The sequence below is a fragment of the Typopeltis vanoorti genome, chromosome 16 (genome assembly GCF_054136105.1).
Source record: "Typopeltis vanoorti isolate ZY-2024b chromosome 16, IOZ_Tvanoo_1.0, whole genome shotgun sequence".
Taxonomy (NCBI): Eukaryota; Metazoa; Arthropoda; class Arachnida; order Uropygi; family Thelyphonidae; genus Typopeltis; species Typopeltis vanoorti.
In genome coordinates this window covers 11,925,369-11,943,729 of record NC_143564.1, presented here as the reverse complement: position 1 = coordinate 11,943,729, position 18,361 = coordinate 11,925,369, and the positions used below count along the sequence as shown (strand labels likewise).

At 34.6% G+C, this 18,361-nt stretch overlaps 1 protein-coding gene across 11 annotated transcripts in view; it reads left to right on the top strand.

Moving 5' to 3' along the window:
* GABPI (zinc finger DHHC-type palmitoyltransferase GABPI) overlaps window positions 1-18,361 on the top strand; it is a 281,497-nt gene that overhangs the window by 249,989 nt on the left and 13,147 nt on the right. Inside the window, exon 7 of one of the 11 annotated variants that reach the window (XM_090406035.1) lies at window positions 13,774-13,886. The exons of 9 other annotated variants lie outside the window; for them this stretch is intronic. In XM_090406035.1, coding sequence (XP_090262161.1) covers window positions 13,774-13,792 — 19 coding nt within the window. In that variant the 3' untranslated portion in view covers window positions 13,793-13,886. Of the gene's footprint in view, window positions 1-7,217; window positions 7,475-13,773; window positions 13,887-18,361 lie in introns of those variants that run through there. One more of the 11 variants, XM_090406037.1, reaches the window with a different exon arrangement.

The window sequence follows — 18,361 nt, the reverse complement described above, 5'->3', positions numbered from 1 at the left end:
TTCCTTCTTGTTCCTAATACTCCTAGTATCAGTGTACATGAATTTAAGACCCCCATTAGCCCCAACCCTACCTTGATGCCTTATATTAACTATCCCACTCAGATTTGTTGTCCTTATTTGCTCTGGCATATTATATTCATTCTTACATTCAACTGCCTCCATAAGGACTGTATCTCTACTCCACCCCCCTTAACAAATCTAGTTTCCCCGAATTTGCACATCCACTACATTCAGCAACACTTTCTCAAGTCTTCTTACACCGTAACCATTCAAATGCAAGCCATCCATCTTATATAGATCCTTTCGTCCATCAAACTCACTCCACACATCCGCAAATTCCACACTACTCGTCATACATAACCCACGCATAAAGTCATTCGCAATTATAGCCCTCCTTTTAAACATTTCACTGTCATACCGTGGCAAAAGACTAATCATTCTAACTCTCTCACTCTTTTCTTTTGCTACCTCAAACAATTCATTCAGGTCTTCTATCATTTCCATTTTATCTCCTTTCAAATCATTCGTACCTGCCACAACAATCATTTCTTTCACCCTTTCCTTTTGCTCTCTAATAGACTCAGTTACGTCCTTTATGGTCGCACCAGGTTGGTACGATTTTGTCAAATCCTCTACTAACACACCTCGTACTAACGAGTCTCCATACAGCACTCTATCCTTCATTTTGTTCATGTTCACATTCATACGTCTATTTTTCCTGTCATACCTTTTATTATTGGTTGGTTCATTCAGTCTACTTTTGTTCATGCACTCTAGCTGCTGTTTTGCTCTTTCTATCGCACTATTCAACAACGCGATTATCTTTGTGTATTTTAGTCTACAGTTCACATCTGAGAGCTGCTCAACTTTTATTCACTTTAAAACTTTCTTGCATGTTTTTCTTTTCAATATGAAATTCAATTTTATCCTGCTCAAGACTAAATAGTGATCACTTCCAATTTCAAATCCTCTGTACACTCTGGTGTCCTGCACCAGGGAGAAAACATCACTATCAACAATAACATAGTCAATGAGACTTTTCTTATTCCTAGCCTCTTCTTTCCATGTGAATTTGTGCACATTTTTATGTTGGAACATGGTGTTAGTAATAACCAGTCCATGTCCTGAGCAGAAATCCAACAGATATTTGCCATTATTATTAGCTTTGCTCTTTTCTCCAAATTTTCCCAAAATATTTTTGTATGTCTCACAATCATTTCCTACTCTGCTATTTAGATCCCCAACAAGGACCAACTTTTCCTTTTTCATTGTGTCAGTTGCTTTTTCTAAAGCATCAAAAAATTCCTCCACTTCTACCTTAGTAGAACCTTCTGTAGGACCATAGGCACAAATAAGTCTCATTGTCCAGTTCCCCATTCTCATATTTGCCCACATTACTCTACTTGAGACTGACTGCCATTCAAGAAGATTAGCCTCGTATTTTGTGTTGAATACTATGGCTACTCCTTCTTTTCCTTGATTGTCATTGCCTGAATATAACATTTTGTATTTATTGCTCAGAAAGATCTCACCAGTGTTGGTCTTTTTTGTTTCAGTCACCCCTATTATGTCAATCTGGTACTTATCTAATTCCTCAGCTAGCTCCATTTCTTTGCCATTCAGGCTTCTTACGTTGATAGTACCGATCTTTAACTCTGGTGATGTTGAGTTGGGGTTTGTTTTCAGATTTGTTCTAGTAGCTGACTTTTCGCTGTTCGCCCTGGTTCTCTGGCGAAAACAACGGGGGCCTTGTTTAACCGGGCGACGCCCCAGCTGGCATGAAATTTTGTCATGTTGTACCATCATTTTTTATTTTGGTTTAACCAATAAGAATACAATTTGGTCGGCTAAATCCCAAATTGCTAGCCCATCCTCGTTCGTTCAATATCAAAGTAGATACCCAACAGGGTGCACCACGAGAAGGTGAGGATTGGACATTAGGTCAGAAGCCCTGGTCAGTTCTCTGCATTCCTTTAAAGGCTATGTGGAGGTCTCCTCTCAGTTATACAGCTTTGACCCTTAATCACCCCGGGGGGTATTTCCATGTATTACTTTAATTTCAAAATCTTCATACTTTTTTAAATCATTCTTATTATTTTTTCTGGGAGTTCATAATTTCTAAGTAATTTCCATAGGGAAGATCTGTTTATACTGTTGAAAGCTTGTTCAAAATCGATAAAATTTAAATATAAGCTTTCCTGCAATTTCAACGATTGTTCTATGATAATTCGTAAAGTAGCAATGTGGTTTGTGCATGATGTATTGGCTCTAAATCCTGCCAGTTCTGGTCCTTGCTAGTAGTTTTAATTACTAATTATTCTAATTTTTGCATTCAGATACGTTCCCTTTTTTGGGTAATTTAACCAGTAATCCAGTATTCCATTCCTTAGGCCACTCTTCTTTCTGCCATATCTCATTTAGTAAGGGATATTATATCTCTGCTATAAGTTTTGGATTTACTTTTAGCATATTGCCTGGTATGTTGTCTGCTCCTGGTACTTTACCTGTTTTGATCTGAGTTATTGTTTTTATAATTTCTATTTTTGTTATTTCATTCAAATTTATATCTAATGATGCATTTTGTTCATTTAATTCTAGATTCTGGTCACCATCAGTTTTAAAAATAACTCATCGTATTTACTTGAATATAACTCTCCCTCACATATAACTTGCAACCCTGATTTTACTTTTTGAAAAAAGAAATTGAAAAGTTTTGCATATACCTCACACAGGAAAAAAAAAAGTTGAAACACGTTTCAGGGCGATAGTAACTCATTTCCCATTGTAAACCACACGCCCTCCCCAGTAACCAATAGTGACTGCAGACAGAAGTAAAAACAGGTTGTTTTATTTAATCACTGAATAAGGTACAGAGACATCTGCAGTCTGTGTAATATATTTCTCGACAGTGCCATTAGAGACAACTGGATAAAAATGGCATTAACTAATGAATCGCATGTTCCCTTCCCACAGAAACTATGCTATTTAGACTCGAGCAAAACCATATGTTGCACCGGCAAACATGGTATCTAACCAAAAACTAGATGTGTGGGAATCTGTCCCCCAGCTGAAACGCAAGGCAGCAATAAAAATAAACAGAAAATGTTAAAATTCGTAAATGTGTTAAAACTAAGAAATATATAGTGAATATTTTTATGGCAGTTTCAGATATTGAATTTGGTTGAAGGGAATTAGTATTTCAATTCAAAAATTGTCTGCTTGCTTTTATGTTTGACTCGCGCAATCTTTTGTTAATACTGCACCAATCATATGCACGTCTTCATAGCTGCTCTATCTTTACTGGCCTAGTACCATAGCTGTCTGTTCAGTAGTCATTCGTGAAGGATTGTTCATTAAGTATCTCAAGTCTTGTAAATTGCTGGTAATTTTTGCTTGAAATAATGGGAAAGAAGATGGTGCTATTTGGGTAGGATGCACACAAGGAAACTACTCTCTATTCAGGAAACAGGAATAGCAGTCGGAGTGTGAAATATGTGTGGGTATTTTATGAAAAAAACTGAAAACTTTAGTTTCCGAAAATCCCCATATATATCTCGCACCACAATTTTTAGCTTTAATTTTTGGGTAAAAAGTGCAAGCTATATTCGAGTAAATACACTATGTTTATGGCAATGTAAAGGAAATTTGCTTTTATATCTAATAAGGGGGTGGTGAAGCGCAATACATAGCCTCTCCCACTCAAATGTCAACCTCACCTTCCCGTGGTCCATCCTGTTCTAAAAGTACAAACCGGGCACTGGCGACCAAGTATGGGCGGTATAACCTTAACACCCTAACAGAGTAAATGCTGTTAGATCTGCCTGTCCAAAGGCGTTAGGTAGCAGCCCTACCACTGGACTTACCCAGTGACAGGTTAGTAACCTGCCCTGGGGAAATTCAAAATACTTTCAAGTTTCATGCAAAGATAAGCTGGACGGACTGTCAGGGAAAAGACCACAACCCAGGAAACGGTAAACGAAATTGGAAAAAGGAACACATAATGAAGATTGCAACATGGAATGTGAGAAGCATTGCACACAAAGAAGAAGAACTTGATAAACAACTAAACCAAGCTAACATAAAGATATGTATAGTAACAGAAACAAAGAAAAAACAAAAAGGTACAAAAGAAACAAACAACTATATACAAATCTGCAGTGAGGTAAAAAAAGAAGAAAGAGCAAAAGCAGGTATAATGATTATGGTACATAAATCCCTAAAGAACAATATTGTATATTACAACTATTTGAATGAAAGACTAATAGAAATTAGACTCAAGACATTAAGAGGCCACATAACAATAATTGGAGCATATGCACCAGAAGAGAGAAAAGAAGAAGACAGTAATATATTTTATAGAATTACAGAATGCCATAGATAAAACAAACACAACTGACTATTTACTGCTAGCAGGAGACTTAAATGCCAGAATAGGAAACAAAAAATACAAAACAAACATAGGTAAATTTGGCGAAGATACATGTAATCAAAATGGTCGCAGATTGTGCGATTTTGTCATTTATAATAATATGAGAATAATGAATTCAATGTTTAAACACAAGGAAATACATAAATATACTTGGTCAGCCAGAGGATACAAATCAGTAATTGACTACGTTATCACAAATTTTAAATTAGCAGAGTTAATTTTAGATTTAAGAGCATATCGAGGCTTTGAATTAAACTCTGATCATTATATGGTATCAGCAAAAATTCGTTTTAAACCAAAGTGGCTAAAAACACATAGAATTGAAAATTCTTACCAGCCAAGCTACAAAATTTCTTCATTACAGGATCCTCAAGTTAGACTACAATATCAAAAATGCACAAACTTAAAAACACAAACCACACATGAATCAAGTGACATAGAAGATGAATGAGAAAATTTGAAACAAATTCTCACAAAAGCAGCAACAGAAACCTTAGGAATAAAGCACAAATGGATTAGAAAAAGAGGACTACGAGACTGGAACAAAGAAATAGAAAATATAATAAAAACCAAAAAAGGACGGTTACCAGAAATGGCTAAATTCCAAAACAATAGAAGCAGAAATAGAGTATAAAAGAAATAGTGCAATTGCAAAACGAGAAGTAAGGAAAAAACAGAGAAAGATGGAACAATTTCGTAACAGAACTAGAGAAGGATTTATTTAAGCCACAACCCAAAACCTATAAAGTAATAAAATACACGAATAAAGAAATAAAAGAAAAGATAAAAATACAAACAATAGATTTAGAAAAATGGGTGACCTATTTCCAAAATCTCTGGACAGATGAGAACAATGAATTAAAATTTTATAAGAAAAAGAATGACCTAATAGAAAATATCACAATGTTAGAACTGAAAAATATAATAAAGAAGATGAAAAATAGGAAAATGCCAGGAGAAGATAATATAAATATAGAACTATACAAAAAAGCAGGTGAAAAATTTAATGAAAGACTTAGGAAATTTTTTAATATGGTTTGGATGTCTGAAAAAACCCCTAACTCTTGGAAAAAAGCACTGGTTATCCCAATCTATAAAAAAGGAAATAAAGACAATTGCAATATTTATAGGGGAATTAGCCTGCTGAATACAGGATATAAAATATATGCAGGAATATTAAAAGAGAAACTAAGCAGCATTGTAGAAAACAACTTACTAGAAGAACAAAACGGTTTCCGAAAAGGCCGATCCTGCATAGATCCAATTTTTACTTTAAAATTATTAATAGAAAAGAGAAGAGAATTTCAAAAAGAAACACACGTGGCCTTTATTGATTATGAAAAAAGCCTTTGACAAAATTAGTAGACAAAAATTGTTTAAAATATTAACCGATTTAAACATACCAAACCAACTTTTACAATCTATTCAAGAAATATATACAGAAAATAAAATAGCAGTTAAATTAGAACACACCTCAGAATGGAAAGATATATCAAGAGGAGTACGACAAGGATGTACCCTCTCACCTCTGCTTTTCAATATATATATATAAATGAAATATTAACAATCTGGAAACTGCATAACCCATTTGGTATACAAATGACCTCGCAAATGAAGATAGATACACTGCTATTTGCAGATGATCAAATAGTATTAGCTACATCAGAAGATGACTTACAAAGATCATTAAAATCATTAAATGATATCTCAAAGCAATATAATATGACAATATCCAAAGAAAAAACAAAAATAATGGCATTCAAAGGAGAAAACCCAATAAGAAGTAAAATAGTGATAGATAATAAAATACTAGAACAAGTAAACACTTTCAGATACTTGGGATGTGATCTATCATACGAAGAAGAAAAAGACATAGACACTAAAATATCAAACTTTGTCAAAGTAAATGGCATAATAAATAATATATTTAAGCCATCCTTGGTACAAAAACACACTAGAATCAGACTATATAATGTCTTGTCAAAACCATCTCTACTATATGGAAGCAAAACATGGACCATGAAAAGGAAAGATGAAAAACGAATTCAAACAGCAGAAATGAAGTTCCTCAGAAAAACAGCTGGATATACCAAGTGGGACCACAAAACAAATGAAGAAATCTTACAATCCTTGAAAATAAAACCAATTAATTACTACATAAGACAGTATAAATATAAACAAAAATGGCTAGAACATTTAAATTGAATGGACAATAGCAGACTACCAAAAATATTATACAGATACAAAATAAGTGGAAAAAGAAGAATCGGAAGACCAAGAAAGAGATGGCATGAGACCGGAACAGGCCACATGGCCTAAATTCCATTAGGAGGAAGAAGAAGAAGAAGATATCTAATAAGTTAAACATATTAATTGACAATAAATACAACCAATCCATATTTCAATGTCTTTCGATTTAACATAATCCAAATCTACATATACACACACTTTAGAAAATGGATATGTTCTTTACGAAACATGAAAAGATATATCAAATGATGGTAAAGGAGTCACGGCACGTCTGGCTGCCTGACAAATGATGCAACAACTGAACTGGATGAAACTTGTACATCAGTATATCGCGGAGATAGATGGCTTGTAAATGGGATCTTTGTTTCTTATTTTCTTATTACTTATTATTACTAAAACAGTAGGATTTGTTCTTTATTGCATTTTTATTTGGTATCGTTGTACTTAATAAAATCATATTATATTAAGTTAAAATATACAAGTCAGTGAAGATGTTTGAAATGTATTTATTTATTTTTTTATTTAATTATTTTTTAAGGTGAGCCCTGGGTTGCATGCTGGAAAAAAGTCGTCGGCGTGCCACGTTTGGCATGCATGCCAAGGGTTGCCCACCCCTGCTCTAGACTAATCATAGATAAAGAATAGAATAAATATGTTTTTAACAGTTTTGATAACAACCCAAATGATATAAATGTGTAACAGATTAAAAAAAAACTAATGATGAATCAAGCATTTTAGCATTTTTTAGGGTAAAAACAAAATCATGCTTGTTAATTTTATACACGCATCAAAAGGGTTAAGCAAAATCCCTAATATAATAGGGAACCGCAGAAATATTATTACCGGGATCCTAAAACCCTGTCGATAGTCTTAGTTATATGCAAAATTAGAAAAAAAAAAAAACGTTTTCACAAATGTGTACTGACTGTGCAGTGCCTGCTGCTGAGACACAGCCTCCATGGTATAAGCAATAACCAATAAAGCAATTGCCTTTCCATGCGTTTTATTGCTTTATTTTTAAGAATTTGAATTATAGTATGATAGGGAAATGTAACAGTTTTGTTATATTTATATTTTGTTTGTTTTATTTGTAAGCATAGTTGTTAAAAACTAATTATTAAGTAATAAAAATTACTAATTTAACATAAAAGAATCGTCAATGAATAAAATTGTCTCACATGAACCCCCCCAAAAATTGCCGCTCATGCCTTGCGCACCCCCCCATAGCTACACCACTGGAAGAGAGTTAGAAGAATGATAGCAGTGTGTTGAAAGATGAAATGCGATTGGTGTAGTTGGTGTTACTAGTGGTATGAGTGACTGTACAAATGACATAGTGAAAAATGAAGAGAATGACCAGAAAGTAATGGAAAAGATAGTGCACTTACTTGGAGTTCTTCACAGAACACAATGTGAGATTGAGTGGGTGGAAAAATGCCTGGTGGATAATATGACCTAGAAGCAAAAGAAAGGGGAGAGAAACCAGAGCACAAAAGAGTGAAAGCATGAGAATAAGGATCGGATTTTGTATGATTATTCATTGATAAGAAGAGTTCTTGAGGGGAATGTGACAAAATTGTGTTTTCCTGGTGCTAATATTAAGGATGCAGAGAATTGAGTTGAAAGAGAAGTTTATTTTGGCTGGTACAATGTAGGTGCTTAAAATATTTCAGAATCTCAATATGAATACAGCCATGGGATTATATGGCATATTGGCCTGTGTATTACAAGAATGTGCAAGGAAATTATGAGCTCCTCTGACCAAGTTGTTTAATTTAAGCCTCAGTAGTGGAAAGGTGCCAGTAGAGTGGAAAGAGGGCAAAAGAGTCCCATTGTATAAAGACAGAAGTAGAAAATTATTGGTCAATCACCATCTCAGAAGTGGTAATTAAAGTATTGGAGAAATTGGTAAAAGGACTGGGTCGATAGGAATATGATACTCTGTAAGGGACAACCATGGGTTTGTGAAATATACCTCTTGCCTTAGTAATTTGCTTACTTTTTATATTCAAGTGCCAGTGGAGTTAGCTAAGGGAAATGGCTTCTCAGTGTTATATTGCTAGACTATGCAAAAAGCATTTTACAAGATTCCATATAGAACTGTATTGCATAAATTGGAGCAAATACAGATGGATATGAATCTGGTGATTTGGTTTAGAGGGTTGGACAAATATGAAAGAGTGGTTTATTGGAGGAGTTGGGTCCAGGAGAAGGCAAATGACCAGTGGTGTACCACCGGGCACAGTACTTGGTTCTCTGTTCTTTAATTTATATATATCAATGATATAGGAAATATTCAGTTGTTTGCTGATGATGCTAAACTTTAAAGAGCAATGTTAAATGAACATGATGCATAAATCTTTCGGGAAGATTTAAATTGACAAGCAGTATGGGCAGATGTAATTAATGGCTGCCAGTTAGTGTTGGATTTAGCTTACACATTATAGAGCTCACTATTATTGGACTGGAGAGTTCTATGGTATGGAATTAAAATATTTTCTCTAACAAATTAGATGTTTGCATTTATAACTGTGTGTGTGTGTGTGGAGAGAGAGAGCTCCAGAAATCTGCTCATCACAGATGAGTGACAAACAGATTTTTTCCATCCAAGAGATAGCACGAAAGAATTAACTTATTAAATAAATTTAGGCAGTACCAAAATGGCATGTCAGTTATTGCTGATGTTATTTAACAAGAATTAGTTAAGGAAACTGAAGACTGCAATAGAGTGAATCCTTCTGGATGCTTCTACAGGTATTTCAAATGAGGAGGAACTTGTCCATTATATCAGACACATAGATAAAGATAAAAAATTGGAAATTGAAAGATGCATTTATTACCTTAATTTCTGTGCAAAATGTAACAGTTGAAGGATATTTTGATATATAGGAGTTTCTTATCATGGAAGAACTAGTAATTGGTTATCAGGCATTGGGAGAGATGGAGCAGATAATATGCTAAAAAAATAATGGATTGATGGCAAAATGAAAGAGAGATGGACATGATCTTATATCAATACAATGTATTACACATTGAATCTGGCTGTTTTAAACAACATTAAAGATCTTCCCTGAATTGAAACAGCAATATCTTTTACCAGAATTTGTCAAAAAGACTGAAAGAATTGGGAAAAGTAGCAGCTATGTTACAAACAAAACTCCTGAGGTTCAAGTATCTGCATTCTTACTAAATGCAAATACTTAAACATCAGGATTTTTCAGGGTGTCTAATAGAGTAGGGCAGCAACTTGTGATAACAGCTATTCTATGGTGGCAGTGCATTTGCAGGAAATCTTCATCTTCCTTAGTGCCATCTTTTGTCAGAGGTCGGTGACCACCTTGACAAATTTTGAGCAATCCTTGGCCACTCTGAACAGTCCCTCAAAGCTCATGCCAGTCCACTGTCTGTCTGCCAGCCAAGATTTTCTTTGTTTTCTTTGTCCTCTTCTTCCAGTTGTTTCCTTTTATCATCCATTGAAGTATCTTATATTTGGTAACCAAGATATGCAGTTTTTCTTCTTTTTATGGTATCTAAAAGTTCACGTATAAAAGTTCTAAATTTTAAACAGTTACACAGTGTTGATTTCATCAAGAGAAAATTTTTTCTTGCCATTTCAATTCTAACTTTTATTTCCATTTCTGAATTGCATTCTTAATTTAACCAGCATCCAAGATATTTAAATTTTGTCACTCTTTCTTTTTGTTTTTCCATTTCCCTGTGCTGAATTAAGAATTGGTTTCTTGCTTATGACCATGAATTTAGTTATGGCAATATTTATCCTTAATACCATTTTTACACTCTCTTCATTCATTAGTTCGAGGAGATTTTGAAGATCCTCGAATATTGTCGGCCAGGAGATCTGTGTTATCAGCATATCTAATGTTATTGATGATTTCACCATTTACATTAATCCTTTCCTCTCTTCCTTTTAAGATTTTTTGAAATATGGCTTCTGAGTATATGTTAAAAAGGAGAGATGACAGCACATGCTTGCCTTACTCCTCGTTTGATGTTAATGGAGTCTGTAATAATGTCATCAACTTGAACCAGATGCCTATTGGTTCCAATATAAGTTTTCAATGATCCTGATGTTTTTAACATCTAATTCAATTATTTTTAATAATTCAATCATTTTAGCATGTTGGACTTACTCAAATGCTTTCTTGAAGTCAATGAAGCAAATGAATATTGTTTGGGTCACTGCATTTTCAAAATAAGATTTGAGAACAGAAAAAAGTTCTCAAACCACTTCTAAAGCTGAATTCGGTATCACTGATAGTGTCATCACATTTTCTGTTTTGAATTATTTTCAGAAACATTTTGAGAACATGACTCATTAGACTGATCATTCTATTGTCATTACAAGTTTTGGTATTTGCTTTTTTAGGTAGCATGATGAAGGTCAACTGTAACCAGTCTTGAGAGATTATGCCTGTATCATAGATCTTATTAAACAGCTTTACTAATAAAGTAATGCTGTCACCTTCTAATAACTTCTGCTGGTATTCTATCAGGGCTTAAGGCTTTACCATTTTTAGCTGAGTTCAGTTCATATTCTACCTCTGATCTTAGAATGCATGGACCTTCCATCTACTAATAAATATTTTCTTTGTTTTGTCTGTTGTCAGTAAAGAGTTCTTCTACATATTTCTTCCTTTTTTTGTTTCGAAGGATACATAGTTGTTTTTTCTTAAATATGCCTGAGGTCTCTTTCAGCTTTTTGTGTAGGTTAAAACTGTCATGCTTTTCCTGTAGAAATAATATTTCTTTACATTTTCATTCATCCAGATTTCTTTTGCTTATTTGATCTTGTCTTTAATAATTTTCTGAATCTCTTTATATTTTATTGGACTATGATATTTATATGATCTGCATTTATCCATGAAAGAAAGAATTCCGTCAGTTATCAAATCTTTCGTTTTTACTGCTCTATCAAGACACAAAGTATTGGCATATTTCTCTATGAAGACAAATTTTAATTTGTCCCATGATTAATCAGCCCTCATGGCATCATCATTCTTGATAATTGCTATTTCTTGATTCAGATCTTGGCAGGTTTTTGTATTCTTTATGGGACTTTGAAATCATTGGTTAATTAGCAAGTAATCAATTTGGTTTCTGACTATATTTGTATTATTATTAGCCTTTAGAGTGGTAGCTTAAACCATGTGTTTGTGATTATTAGTTCCTCTTCTTGGCAGAATTGAATAAGATGGTCTCCTCTCTCATTTCTTGTTCCCAGTCTATATTCACTAACTATATCTCCACTTCTACCTTTTCCAACTTGAACATTGAAATCACTCGTGGCGATGTTAATTCTTAGTATTATAATTATTATTATTCAGGCCTCCATGGAGTCAAAAGACTCTTCGTGGGAGGCCCATCCTAGAAAACACAGTATCATACCACTCATTGATTGTTCGTGCTTTCACCAGTCTATCAGGAAATGCATTCCATGGTTCAACCACCCTGCATGCAAAGAAAGTACTCCTTACCCTATTGCTCATAGCTTCCTTTTATAACTTCCAGGGATGACACCTTCTCCTCATTCCTTTCCCCTGTTCCAGAACCCTGTCAATCCTGTAACTACCTCTCAACAGTTTAAAAGTCTTAATCGTATCGCCTTCCTTCTTCTATCTACAAACTCTGTAGTCCACATTCCCTCAGCCGATCCTCATAACCAACATTGTATAGTCCTGAAACCATCTTTGTTATCCACCTCTGTACCCTTTCCACAGTTAATTTATCCCCTTCAAATCCTGGGAACAAAATTTGAGAACAATAGTCCAAGTGTGATCTGATCTTATACAATGGAATGACAACTTTTTATCTCTGCAGGTCAGTGTCCTTCTCACTATTGCAGAAATCCTCTGGGTTACCTTCACCACCTTTGCAATATGTTTCCTAAATTTCAGGTATCTATCAATCACCACCACCAGATCTCTTGTCTCCCCCCTACTTCCTCCAGTATAGCTCTTTCAACAGAGTATGCTGCATCCCATCAATGTATCCCAGACTTCAAGACTTTACATTTTGTAAAATTTTGAAGTTGAATTGAAATTGAAAAACACAACACACTTCCATTTCTAGATACACTTGTCATATGTCTTCCCTCGGGCAATCTTTCCTTCACTGTTTACCGAAAGTCGACACATACAGGACAATATATACACATAAACTCATACCACCGCCCAACACAAAAACTAGGTGTCATCAACACGCTAAAAAACAGAGCTCAGACGATTTGTTCCAGTGAACAGGCACTGAAAGACGAGTTTAAAATGATCAGTAATAACCTACAAAAAAACGGGTACAGCCAAAATACTATAAACGAAATTCTCTACAAAACCACAATAAAAAACAGTAAAACTATAACCATTCCCTACATTAAAGGAATATCAGACAAAATAAACAGAGTACTACAAAAGTACAACCTCAAAGCCACCTTTAAACCTCCTGCAAAATTAAAAAACTTACTCAATTCATCCAAAGACCCACTCCCTCCACTAGCTCACCCTGGAGTATACCGGATCCATTGTACTTGCAACATACCATATATAGGAGAAACAGGATGCACTATTCCTACTAGACAAAAAGAACATAAATGGCACATTAAATATAATAATTATGGTGAAGCTGGCCTTTCTGATCATGCCCTGAATACCTTTCACAGAATTGACTGGAAAACCACTAGCTGTCTACATCACACTAGAACATGGTAGGAACGGAAATTCAAGGAAGCCTGTGAGATTATCAGCAACCACCCCAATCAGAACAACAATGATGGTTTAAAAATCCCAAACATTTGGAAGGTATATATATTCGACCTTCCTCACCAAGAACAACTATAAACAGGACTGTAGAAAATCCAGTATTGTAAATCAAAAATAAGAATTGTAATACTAAAAATAGGACGCCAATTGTTTCTGAAAGAAAACCATCTAAAAGAATGTTTATCCCTGTCATTGTAAAAATAGAATTTAGCTTGATGTAAAAATTAATTTTTATTTTATTTTATTTTATTTTATTTTTTATTTTTTTCACCAGAGGTCACATCAGTAGAATAACATGTGATCAAATCATTGTTTTTCTAGCTTACAGTTAATGATGTAACTCAGCTTGTTCTGTATACTTATGTATGCTCCAGATGATAATCTTGATGTGAAGATCGAAACGTCGGGATAATAAAAAAAGTTTTTTAACACGGTTGTAAATTCCATAAAATTTTTAAAATGAACTTTACATTTTGCTGCATTAAACTGAAATCCCCATTCATTTGCCCACCTGGGCCACCACATCTGTACTATTACTAATAACCCTTCCTAGCTTCACATCATCTGAAAACAACTGAATATCCCCATGCAATCCACTGACTATGTTTTTGATATAAAGGTTAAACAATCCAAGTCCCAGTGGGACTCCACTTGTAGCCTTCTGCCTCCTTGATATTGTCCCTCCCCATATGCAACTCTGATACATATCGGATAGCCAATCCTGAATCAGTTCACTAACCTGACATCTAAACCCATGTGCTGCAACTTGAATATCAGCTTATCATATAGTACCCTGTTAAATGCCTTTATAAAATCAAAAAAAAATGGCAGAATATGCCTTTCCTTCTTCAACCACTCTTGTCATTTTATTATAAAAGGCAATCATATTACTAAAGCCAGAGCACCCCTTAACAAATCCATGTTGACTTTCACAGACAACATTAACATTGTCTGCCTAATGCTGTATATGGTCCCTTATATCAGACTGGAAATGTAATTTGTACATTTCCAGTCTGCTACCACCTTTATGCAATGGCACTATCTTACCCTCCTTCCACTGCTTGGGTACCTTTCCCTTAGCCATACTTTCATTGAAAATCCAGGTCAATAGAGCTGTTAGTTCTTTAGTACTGTCTCTCAAAACCTGTTGCAAAATTCCATCCAGTCCCACTGCATTATTGGCATCCAGAGTACTCAGAATTTGAAACACTTCTTGCACTTCTAAACCTCAAACCTACCTTATTCCTCTAGTATTAAAACCTACTTCTCCAGGATGAAATAACCCAATAAAATGTGTTAATTGAACAACTCCACTATGTCCTCTGCATCAGTCACTCTATTTCTATTTTTATTTAACAATGCCATTCTTCCACAATCATTTCTCCTCTTACTGGTTGCAGCTAAAAAGTTTCTTAGGATTTTCTTTGGATCTCAGGGCCAATATCTTCTCATATTTTCCAGTTTTGCCTTCCTTACCATACTAGTTACTCTTCTGTCTCGAGTCTTATATTCTTCATGGATTTGCTCTCCATCCCCCTCACCTTATATCTCTTTCATAACCTCTTTTTCACCTGTAGTTCCTGTTTGATATTGTCTGTCATCCACTTTACACCAAATTGTGTCTGCTTCTTCACTCATGGTATACACCTTACTATTGCTGCTAATAAATATTCCTTCCTAATGATATCTCACTCTTCCAATTCCTCCCTCCATGGAACTGCCCCAAGTTGATATCTAAGACTATTATAATCACCTGCCTTATAATTCCACATACTTTCCTTTCTCTTTGATATTCCTGTATACTCAAGTCAACAGAATTAAGCATAGGCACAATCAGTACAAGAAGTGTCAGTGCAAAATAAGCAGAATAGATGAATTACAGAAATATATCAACAATGCAACATTGCTGCATAACTATAAGCCATTGTGTTGAGACGGTGATCAGAGAAGCGAATGGTAGCTATAGTATTAATATTAAATATTTATTTAATATTAAATTAATATTAATATTTCAATATTAAACACAAAAATAAACTTCCTTAATGGTAAACACCTTCGTGTAAAGTGATATAAGCAGATTTGAAAGTAGACAGCTATTATAGGTATCTCCATGGAGTCAGAAGACTCGTTGCGAGAGACCCACACTGACCATTATTCACAGTACCTCTCCTTAAACTCGCTCACTGTCAGAGCACTCACAATTACATCTAGCAATCCATTTCAGTCATTCATCACTGTCCAAGCAAAAAATCACTTTTACTAACCTTTACTAACTTTTACTATACACTTTTACTAACCACACTTTTGACAGTTTTCTAGGGTTAACCCCCAGTTCTCTCTTTACTCATGTATAAAAAAAATTTCTTTTTTTGTTAATCTTATAGAACCCCTTCAGTAACATAAGTTTTTATCATGTTCCTTCCTTTCTGCTTATGAACTACATTTTGCAACTTGCATACCTTCAGTCTCTCCTCATATAGACCATTCCATAGACCTGTCACCAGCTTAATCGCTTGCCTCTGAATCCTCTTCACCATCACCTCATCTCCAAGAAATGCAGGTGTGCACAGTAGTCAAGATGCATACTTATCATAGCCTCATAAAGAAAGAAAATAACATTCTTATCTCTACTTGCTATCCAAGTAATCCTTTGAGCTATTCTGTCAACTTTTGCAATTTTTTTTGAACTTTTCTATTTATCATCATCCCCAAATCCCTAGTCTGATCAGTTTCCCATAATCCAGTACCATCAGCGTAATAATGATACTGAATTATGAGTATGTAATCTTTTCATCCTGAAGTGCATAACCTTGCATTTTGGAACATTAAATTGAAAACCGTTATCCTTTACCTCAGTTAATTTAAATCATCCCAGGATGTCTATATCCTGGGACCTTTATCATGTATTGCCCTCCCCAGCTTTGCATTGTCAGCAAACAACTGAATATCCCCACTTAAATCATTCCCTATACCATTGATGTACAAATTAAACAGTAGCCCTAGTACGGAGACTTTAGGAACTCCACTAATCATCCTCATTGTGTAGATTCCATTCTACCATATGCTATTCTCTGGTGTCTATCTGCCAGCCATCCCCTATCTATGTCACATCATGGCACAGGAAGAGAGAATGAGACTTATTTGTTCCAGGGATTGTATCAAAGGTTCAGGTAGGAAAAATAATTTTTTAGGTCATCAAGGAGGATAGCTGACATAAAAAAAATAAAGCAAAAGCTGGTTATTGTTAAGGACTGTGCAACAGAGTTGGAAATTAATTCCAGACGTAGAAATGCTTTGTTGGAAGTTTTGTCACTTGATTATACTATAAATTAAAGATACTAAAAAATTATATACTTGGTTTAATCCTTTATTAAGTTTAAGCAAACAAAGTTTGCACCTGAAGTATTTTCAGGATTGGAGCAACTTGTGGTAAGGGTGGTATGACTTCACATCACTTGCCTTAGTATCCCATAATGCAAAACACATCTCCTTGCGGACGATGTATAATGCTGTATAATGTATATATAACATACAATGATGTATAATGCTATGCATTATGGGAAGGGTCACTACCCAGACTGGTTTTGACCTTTTTACTAAGGCAAGTGATGTGAAATCATACCACCTTTACCACGAGTTACCCCAGTCCTGAAAATACTTCAGGTGCAAACTTTGTTTGCTTATGCTTGGATAAAGGATTAAACCAAGTATATAATTTTTTGGTATCTTTAATTTATAGTATAGTATAATTTATAATATAAACTTCCAACAACCTTTCTCTAATCCAGAGTAATTTAAGAATAAGGTGTGACACCTTTTGGCAACTGGTAGAGGAAAATATGACTTCTGCATTACTTCAACCTTAGTATCGCCCAAGTCATAGCACAGCTTTACCCTCTTATCAATAGGAACAGCAATCTAGATATTAAAATCAAATTGTTCCTCTACCAGTTGATGATTCGTCCCGTTATCACTTATGCATCCCTTGCCTGGAGCCATACTTCAAGCTCAAATATCCTTAAACTGCAAAGACTGCAAAACAAATGCTTACGCATGATCTTAAATGCACCATGGTACATCAGAAATGTTCAACTTCATCGAGACACAAATGTCCCTTATATCTACTCTTTCCTGCAATCTCTCATAGTAAAGTACTTCTCAAAATCGTCCTCACATCCAAATGAATTAATCCAACAAGCAGCAAATTATGATGAATCGGAATTATGCAAATATAGATGACCTAAGGCCATTCTAGTTCCTTTTCAAGTTCTATAACTTGCCCAACTGAAGAGACCTCAAAGACAAGGAGATGTGCTTTGCATTATGGGATGCTAAGGCAAATGATGTGAAATCATACCACCTTTTCCACGAGTTGCCTCAGTCCTGAAAATACTTCAGACGCAAACTTTGTTTGCTTACGCTTGGATAAAGGATTAAACCAAGTATATAATTTTTTGGTATCTTTAATTTATAGAAATGCTTTGGAAAAATTTGTAAAAAGAGCAAAGTTAATAATGGTAAGCACCTCCTGGATTTCTCTTCAGGATATGGTACTTACATGGGATCAGTATGTGAAGTGATCACAATTTAGTTTTGAGTAAGATAAAAAATGAATACATATTGAGAAGAAAAATATGTACAAACGTTTTTAAAAAGAATTAAAGTTGAGCATCTTTCATAAGGAAACTGTAGAATCAAATACTCAGATATTATTGTAGAGGTGAAAGAGTTTGGAAACAAATTGGTAAAATCCGAAGAAGAGACAAACATTGGAATTAATTGCAAGGACAGGAAAATATAGGACTTCACAATGGGCTTAAGAACTTCAGTTAACAGTATGAAAAGAAGAAATCCTAATGTGTTTACTGCTGGCAGATAGAAATGTTGAGAATTGTTTAGAAAGATATTG